A 9,516-nucleotide genomic window follows, 5' to 3' on the forward strand; every position below is an offset into this window, starting at 1 on the left:
GTGTTGAAGGTGGACTTCTATGATGATAGAATCAAGCAAAAAGCCATGAAGACAGCATCTGGCCTTTCAGGTATTGAATTTCAATCAGTTTTTGTTATGGTTTAGGCAAGTTAAAACCCAAACACCAACCACAATTTTCAAATACTATCATTAATAAATGATTCTCAAACACATAATCGAAACAACCCAAAACCTTCAAACATTTAAGTTTATGGATTCTTCCACTTATATAATATTCCTTAATCCATTCTTAACAAATGTAATCACCATTTACACTTAAATTCCTAACCAGTATTACATTGCAGTCCACCAACCAAACACAAAAAATAAAAAAATAAAAATCTTTAACTAATAAGGTCAGTTTTGTTTCAAGAAACAAATCCCATATCATAAACATAGCATCAAGGATTCAATGTTTTTCTAAGTGAAATTGTATTTGTAATAATTTTGCAGGGGTTGAATCAGTTGCTGTGGATACGAAAGACAAGAAATTGATTTTATCTGGGGACATTGATCCTGTACGTGCAGTGTCCAAGCTAAGAAAGTGTTGTCACACAGAAATAGTTTCAGTAGGACCTGCAAAAGAGGAAAAGGACCCAACAAATGTACCTGTTCCTCTCGAGCTTTATTATCATATGACAACACCACAATATGGTCAAAATTACTATGTTAGAAGTGTAGAAGAGAATCCCAATGGTTGTGTCATATGCTAAATTTCATAATATAGAAAGTTGGGATTAATGTTTCTCGTATGGAGATAATTTTAGGGTTTAGGGTTTTGTTTGATAAAATACATTGTGGTCTTTATCTTTTCTTTTTCTTTTTTGGTTAGTTTGGTTTTTATTTTTCATGATCTAGAATGAGGGCTAAAGTGTGTCCAAGAAAGTAATATGTTGTGTAGGAATTGGGGGTCAAATGTTTGATCAGACTTTTTTGTCATTAAGCAAAATGTATGCAAGATTTGAGTGAGGAATCTTTTGTTGTTCATTTTTCTTTCCATAATTAGAAATTTAGAACCATCGCTAATATATTTATATATTTATCTATAATTTAGATAAAATATAAAATTTCTTCCACTTAAATTAGGGATAGGAATGGGTGAAGGTTATCCTAGGCTCTTGCAACTAACTGCAAAGAAACTTCTTCATTTGAACTAGCTAGTACTTTCCTTTGAGCTCTGATTCTGTACCGTATCATCTTGCTAAACTTTGCTTCTTCTCCACCTAGTAGTTTTTCCTTTTTTTCTAACTTAAGTTTAGTTATAATTTTTTTTTAAATTTCTCTACCTATATATCGATTAATCTATTAATCGATTAGTACAATAAAATTATCTCTATCAAGTTTTTTTAACACAATTGTATATCAAAAACTCAAACTTAAAATCATTATTTAAGTTGGAATAAAGTCGTGTCAGCTAGTCCATGTATTTGTTTTTATCTCTCTCTTCATATGCATTAAATAGGTGAGGTCCAATTATTAATAATAAAGATAAAGATCTAGTCATATAAAATTTTGTGTCTATCTCTCTTCAAATGCATTAAGTAGGTGAGATCCAATTATCATTAATAAAGAGAAAGATAAACACACAAATTTCTCAAAATTTCTCAAATTATGTAAATTTTAATATGAGATGATCCACTCGTATTAATCAAATTAATACTCTATTAACAAAATAAATATACTTACAAAAAAGAGATACAAATACATTAACATGAAATATGAAAATTAGTAATGATTGAAAATGATATGATGACATAGATTCATGTAAACAAATTGCATGAAAAGAAAACAAACAATTGACTTCTTGTCTTTTTTACAAATCGACTATGATTGGTAATATAAGTGGACATAAACAAACGGACAAACTTGATGACATGTTCAGTTTTAAAGATATAAAAAATATTTTTTCCTCAATTATTTGCATAGTAACTCAAATTTGGAGAATGTTATATTTATAAACTTTTGTTTATAAATTCTTATAAATTACTTTATGTCTAACTGATAAAACACTCTTGAGTAGAGTATTATCGGTCAGACATAGTGTAATCTGTAAGTTTGTAAAAAAAAATTGTCAATATAACATTACTCCTCAAATTTTCACTCTGATAGTTGATATATTTTTAGTGGAAGAAGATTTTAGGAAGAAGCGATATTTTTATGTTATATCTGATATGGTGGAACTTGTGTGTTATCTCAATTATTTTTTGGATAAAGTATCCAATACCTAACTTAAGCGAAAATCACTTAAACCAACCCAACCCATCTTGGTTGTTTTATCTCTATTCTTATCTTCTTTGAAGATAGATTAGGATTGTTGGTAGGTTATTCCTCGTGTATTGAAGTATAGATAGTAGATGAGCGTGCCCATACAAGAATTTCGATATAGTAAAAAGATAAAATATACCTACGGACATAAGTTTTCTATGTATTAACAAATCGTTGGGGCTAGGGGTGTTAACGGACCGGGTCAGGTTGAGTTTTGGTCTTAAAAAGTTAAAATTGTGTTTAAATGTGTCAGTCTGACCAAGCTTGTTACCTGTTATAAATATAATTATCGGCATGTAACCTGACTTATTTAAAAAAAATAAAAGTCTGGTCTAGCCTGTTTAAAAAAAATAAAACAACAAAAATTTATTCAAACAGAATATACAATCAACAACACTAGTAATTCCATAAATTTTCAACACGTGTAATTCCATAAATTTATTCAAACACGTCACATCCAGAAAATGCCTGTACTTTTGCCACGTGTCAGCATTATGTCATTCTAGCTTGGCAGCCCAGCAAGAATGGTTGACCATTCAGACGCTGACACGTGTCCAATCCATTATCGCTTGTCAGACCAACGAGATTGTGACGTGGCATTTTGGCAAAAAAAATTTCAAACGTGACAATCATGTAAATTTTTGCCCAAAAAATAACAATATGGTCATTTCCCTGGTTGTGTCATATGCTAAATTTCATAATATAGAAAGTTGGGATTAATGTTTCTCGTATGGAGTTAATTTTGGGGTTTCGGGTTGTTTGATAAAATACATTGTGGTCTTTATCTTTTCTTTTCTTTTTTGGTTAGTTTGGTTTGTATTTTTCATGATCTAGAATGAGGGCTAAAGTGTGTCCGAGAAAGTAATATGTTGTATAGGAATTGGGGGTCAAATGTTTGATTAGACTTTTTTGTCATTAAGTAAAATGTATGCAAGATTGAGTGAGGAATCTTCTCTTGTTAATTCATCTTTCCATAATTAGAAATGTAGAACAATCTCTAATATATTTATCTATAATCTAGATATAATATAAAATTTCTTCCACTTTAATTACGAATAGGAATGGGTGAAGATTAGATTTGATCCTACGCTCTTGAATCTAACTTCAAAGAACTTTTTCAATTAAACTAGCTAGTACTTTCCTTTGAGTTTTGATTCTGTACCGTATCATCTTCTAAACTTTGCTTCTTCTTCACCCAGTAGTTTTTTTTTTCTTTTTTCTAATTTAAGTTTAGATTATAAAGTTTTTATTTATTTGTTTTTTTAAATTTATCTAACAGTTCATCCGTTAATCGATTAGGACAATAAAATTCTCCCTATTAAGTTTTTTTTAACACAACTATGTATCTAAGACTTGAAGTTGAAAACTATTAATTAAGTTGGAAAAAGCTCGTGCTGGTTGATTATTTAGTTGTTAAACTTTTAATTAGATGTGCCTCTTTAGAAACAAGAATATAAATACAGAAAATTGTAAATTAATTGTAGAAAAAAATCAAGCAAAACTCATATATCATTAGACTTGCTTTATGATTTTATGTTATAACTTTTAAACTCACACAAAAATTACTATAACTATAGAAAATAATTAAATATATGAATAATATACTTTTAATCCTTTCTCTGAAGAGAAGTTAGATTTATAAATTTATATCAAGTTAAAAAACTTATATATTTTGTTACATAAATTAATTTAAGGCTTGCTTATTTTATAATGCAAACAACTATATTTATCTAGTTTTTTTAATATATATTTTAATAACCTTAATAATAAGTTATTTTATATTCCATAAGTGAAATATTGGAAAATGAATCTTAATAAAATATCTTTTAGAATGCTATATCTTTTAAAATATTCTAATTTTGATTCTGCAAGTTGTCAACATAATGAAAAATAGTTTTCATTAATGTTTTCATTAATGTTTTTTTTTTTGGTAATTAAACAGTTTTCATTAATGTTAATTATTTCATTGAAAGGAAATACGCAATAATAAAAATAGGTTTAAGTGTAATATTAAGATGAAAAAAAAAGGGACCAACAAAATGCATGAAAAGAAAACGTACAATTGAATTCTTGTTTTTTGACAAATCGGCTATGGTTGGTAATATTAGAGGACATAAACAAAAGGACAAACTTGATGACATATTCAGTTTTAAAAATATAAAAAGTAATTTTTCCTCAATTATTTGCGAAGTAACTCAAATTTTTACTCTGGTAATTAATATATTTTTAGGGGAAGATAATTTTAGGCAGAAGGGATTATTTATTTATTTTTTGTTAAATCCAATATGGTGGAACTCGTATGCTATCTCAATTTTTTATTTTTTATAAACCACGGGTATTTTTTATGGGTGAAAATTCTGTTCGAGTTAGAAATATTTATATCATGGTGGGGCCGGCTCTTCCATAAATTTTTTTTTGCATTCATAAAACTTGAATCCAAGACCTAACTCTCCCAAATCAAATATGTACCACTTAAACTAATTCACTTTCATTGTGTTATCTCAATTCTGATCTTCTTTGAAGATAGATTAGGATTGTTGGTAGGTTATTCCTCGTGTATGCAGGTACAGATAGTAGATCTTATAAGAATTTCAATATGATAAAAAGAAAAAGGGCTTTATGTATATAATTTTACAGTATAAAAAACAAGTTTTCTGCTGACATAATAAAATAGTGGGGTACGTCCAATTATTTCTCTCTCTCCTCAATCCATTTTCTCTTTCCTTATTATTGTCTCTGCTAGGAACTTTTATTTTGTCTTGTAATATTATTGTTGCATTTACCAAAGAAAATATAGATTTGGATTTGGATTTACTCATGTGAAAATGTGATCATATGGTCATATTATTTTATCACAACCTCTCAATTCAACCACTCAATAATGATGAGATAAGAGGGAGAAAAGTGTATGATTTTTAAATGAATAGTTGTGATCAAATAACTTGACCACTTTTCTATATGAGAGGATCCAAATCTGTTTTCTATATATTAACAAACCGTGGCAATTTGACTCTATTAGGCTTATTTTTGAGTGGGGGCATTGAGTTCCGAACCCGCTTCCACATAACATTTTTTTTCTTTTTTCTTATTTTTTAATTATTAAATGAGTGCAGTTAGCTGATATTAAACTTGTAAAGAACCAATTCAATTCAAAAACTTAAGGTGTTTGTTGAGGTTACATTAACACCTGCATATGTTAAGAAACTCCATAAGACTTGATTAATTATTCATTAAATGGGGGAGGGGTGTGTAGGGGTGAAAGTGGGCTGGGTTGGGCCGACCTTTGTCCCAAAAAGCCCAAGCATATGCCAAAAAATTTCAATTTGACCTGCCCCGATAGCATAGTACGAGTCTAACTGTTAGTCTGGTTTGGCCCATTTATTAAAAAATGAATGGCCTGGCTTGACCGTTAGCCTGTTAATTTTTAATTTCTAAGCAAAACATGAATCAACTTCACAAAATACTCAAATTTTGTTGTTAAAACAAAAATCACAATTTCAACGATCAAACAAAATCACGAATCACAACAATAACTTATCACAATATGCAATTCAGTCACTTTCAGAAGCAAGATGCTCAAACTAAATAACATATATTTTATCAGATCCCACAAATCAATACATACTATGTAAATTAAAATAACTGCATGAATCCAACAAATGTATTATGATGCTTGTAGTAACCAAAAACTTCTCATCATCTTCTCTTCCCTGCAAATACAATTCCAAGGTTAAATAAGTTGGCAAACAATTTGTAAATGTAGAAAACAAAAAAAGAGATCAAAGAATAGAAAAAAAAAAGATTAAAAACTAAAAACCCTTTTATACCTTTTGTTTTTTCTTCAAGCCATACTTATTACGTAACCAATCTCCTTCATATATTAAAGCTTTAATGGTATTTTCAGCCAAGTTAGAATGATAGACATCAATAACTCTTCCTCCAGCACTAAATATTGATTCTAATGGTATTGTAGAGATTAGTACGTATCTTATGTCACTCTCAAAGGTAGTATTAATAGGGGATCGAACCTAGGTCCTTTCGCCACCTACTTAGCTTTTATGCACCAACTAAACTAACATCATCTGATACTACTATGAATATTATTATTTTTATTTAATTTAAAATGAATAATATGATATAGGTCGACCTGTAGGCTTATAGGTCCGGCATGTAAAAATAAACCTATGGCATGCTTTCTAAATATACTTCTTTAAAAGCCCGAGCCTGCTCTATTTGACTATATATAATAGGACGAGTCTGACATGATATTGGCTAGGCCATAGGCCCTAATAGGCCGATTTGGCCCACTTTCACCCCTAGCGGTGAGTTTCGAACCCGTGACACCGAGGCTCTGATACCATGTAAAGAATCAATTCAACCCAAAAGTTTAAGCTATTCGGAGAGGTTACATTTAATGGCTTTATATATGTTTAACAAAACCCAACACTTCTTTATAAAAATTTATTAAACTAACTACTAAGTCAAACCTACCTAGGGGTGTAAATGGACTGCGCTGAGCCAAACTTCAGCTTAAATAGGTAAGTTCTTGTAAAATAGTTTAGGCTCTACTTGGGTTGTTAGCCTTGTGTAGGTCCAAATTATAAGTCTGGCCTACCCTATATATAGTAGGTCAAGCCTAACCTGATATAGGTTCAACCATAGGCCCCTGATAGGTTGTCTGACCCATTTACAGCCGTATGGCTACGTGTTAGTTATTAAGCTCTTATTATTATATTTATTATTTGGAAAAAATATTTCTCCTACAATAGAAGATAAATTATCTATTTGTAATCCCAAAAGAACGATGTTTTGGAGTTTAGCATAAAAAATGTATGGTATTTTGAAAATTTTACTTACTTTTTATATTATATATTTTAATAAAATGCCCTCTATTTTTATTCTCAAATCCTACATCTTTTTAAAATTAAGGAGATAATTTTACATTATATTGCAAGGAAAACATTAATAATATGCAATAACTTGTATTAAAATATTTTAACAAAGAGTTAAAAGTTTTTCCTGTTATAGCAGTCCAGCAAATACAAACAATTATAGGGCACAAAACAGGGGTTGACGTTACACTTTTTTTGTATTTGCAGGAGGTTAAAAGTTTCTCCTATAAACAATGTTGTCAAACTCGAGTTTCTACGTAGAAATGGAAACGAGTGGTAGAAACGAAAAACGTAGAAACGACACGAAACGTAAAGTTTTTACTTTCTACTAGTCAAGATACAAAATTATATACATGAATTATATATATGCGTATAAAAAAATATCATATAATGAACATGTGTGTTGAGTCATTTATCTATCTAAAAAGGAAAATTATTTTTGATAACTCAAAATTATAAAGAGTGATAACTAACAAGTAATGGATAACCAATATGTTGAAACTGCTTCATACACTATGCAGATTTTGGATCATCGCTCAACAAGATATAATTTCACCTCTTTCAATGTACACAATGATCCAAAAACACAAAACGATTCTCATATCATAACTTATAATAGAATTGCACCTTTATAAGACATAATTATAAAGACATATTTACCCAAACAAAAAGATATCAAGATACTGTGTATATGATTTGGGGGAAAAAATTAGATTTTTTTTAATTTTTTTTTATAAACTTTTTTTTACACGGGTAAAAACGTATGTTTTTACCGTTTTTACACGGCCTTTTTTTTTTCAGTTTTTACTAATGACCGTTTTTACTTGTGTTTTAACACGCACCACTCTAGTAAAAACGTAAAAACATAAGTTTTTATATTTTTACACTAATTTTTGATAACAATGCCTATAAAGAAACACAAATTCTAAAGTATATAAATTTAAATTGATATAAATATTTGAAATAAAAGTTCAAATTAATCAAATTTAATAAAAAAATAAAGTAAAATTATCAAAATACATCAAATTCTAAATTTATATTTTAAAGATAATTATAATTCAGGAATTTATTAAATTTATAAAATCAAAAACATGTTATTTTGATTTTATATTTTATAGTTAAAAGTTAAACAAGATTTATATAAAAAGGAAATTGTTCGTCCATTCTGATGGACTTATTATGTGGTTTTATATAAATTTGGTTCACTTTTTAACGAGAAAATATAAATTCAAATAATAAAGATTAAAATGAAGAGAAAGATTAAATTTAAGGATTATATAATTCATATTTTATAAAAAAATTGAAATTTATAATTTGATGCATTTTGATTATTTTATTTAACTTTATATTTATTATACTTTGATTAGTTTAAATTTATATTTGATATATTTTTATAAAATTAAATTTATATATTTTAGATTAAAAAAATTAGAAAAATAAATAAATTAAAGGATAATAAAAAAAATCATATTTAAAAATATTCATTAGAATTTGTGTTTTTTTAATTTGTTAAGATATATTATTACAAATTGTTGTATATTAATATAACTATCACACCTATCAAAGGTCCCACATGTATCTCAAGTTTACTCTGATCATGAACCAAGAAGTGCTACTAACCATGACAAAAACGAAATTAGTTAGTTTCCTGTTTTTTGGTCTGTTTAAGTTAGTTAGACGTTAACAGATAGTTAATGTAGTTTCTTCTGTAACACTGTTCATATAAATTCGCACTTAACACTTGTAATTAGACACTTTTTCATTATTCAATACAATGAGATTTATCAGATTTGTTATGGTATCAGAGCTCTAACCAAGAGCTCTAGTATTTCGCCTTCCAAAATTTTCTAGAAAGTTCCGCAAATAGAAATCCTCATTCATCAATGGAAGATCAAACAGTGACTCCACTTCAAGGTTCCGCAAATAGGAATCCTCATTCATCAATGGAGGATCAACTAGTGACTCCACCTCAAGGTTCTACACAACCTGACAATCGTTCAAATCTCTCAGATCCATTTTTCTTGCACTCAAATGAAAGTGCTGCATTAGTTCTTGTTGCACCACCACTGATAGGTGCCAATTATCACACATGGGCGCGAGGAATGCAAGTAGCGTTGATTTCCAAGAATAAACTTGGATTTGTAGATGGAAGAATCAAAGCACCGGCAAAGAATGATCCAAATTATTCCTCATGGCAACGTTGCAATACAATGGTAATGGCTTGGATTCATTGTTCTATTTGTGATTCAATCACAAAATCCATAATCTGGATCGAAAATGCACGAGAAGTTTGGCTAGATTTATAGGAATGTTTCTCCCAATCTGATGTATTTAGAATCTCAAATTTGCAAGAAGAATT

General features: G+C 28.8%; 1 protein-coding gene across 1 annotated transcript; it reads left to right on the plus strand.

Moving 5' to 3' along the window:
- Nucleotides 1–3: 3 nt before the first annotated feature.
- Nucleotides 4–713, plus strand: LOC133306317 (heavy metal-associated isoprenylated plant protein 12-like; the record flags this gene model as incomplete). Its single annotated transcript, XM_061506619.1, has 2 exons — nucleotides 4–70; nucleotides 454–713. Coding segments are annotated over 2 exons (327 nt in total), but the record flags the coding sequence as incomplete, so codon positions are not given.
- Between the last annotated feature and the right edge of the window lie 8,803 nt (nucleotides 714–9,516).

The sequence above is a fragment of the Gastrolobium bilobum genome, unplaced genomic scaffold (assembly GCF_033153095.1).
Source record: "Gastrolobium bilobum isolate Gb01-03AN ecotype WA unplaced genomic scaffold, APGP_CSIRO_Gbil_v1 utg5205, whole genome shotgun sequence".
Classification (NCBI taxonomy): domain Eukaryota; kingdom Viridiplantae; phylum Streptophyta; class Magnoliopsida; order Fabales; family Fabaceae; genus Gastrolobium; species Gastrolobium bilobum.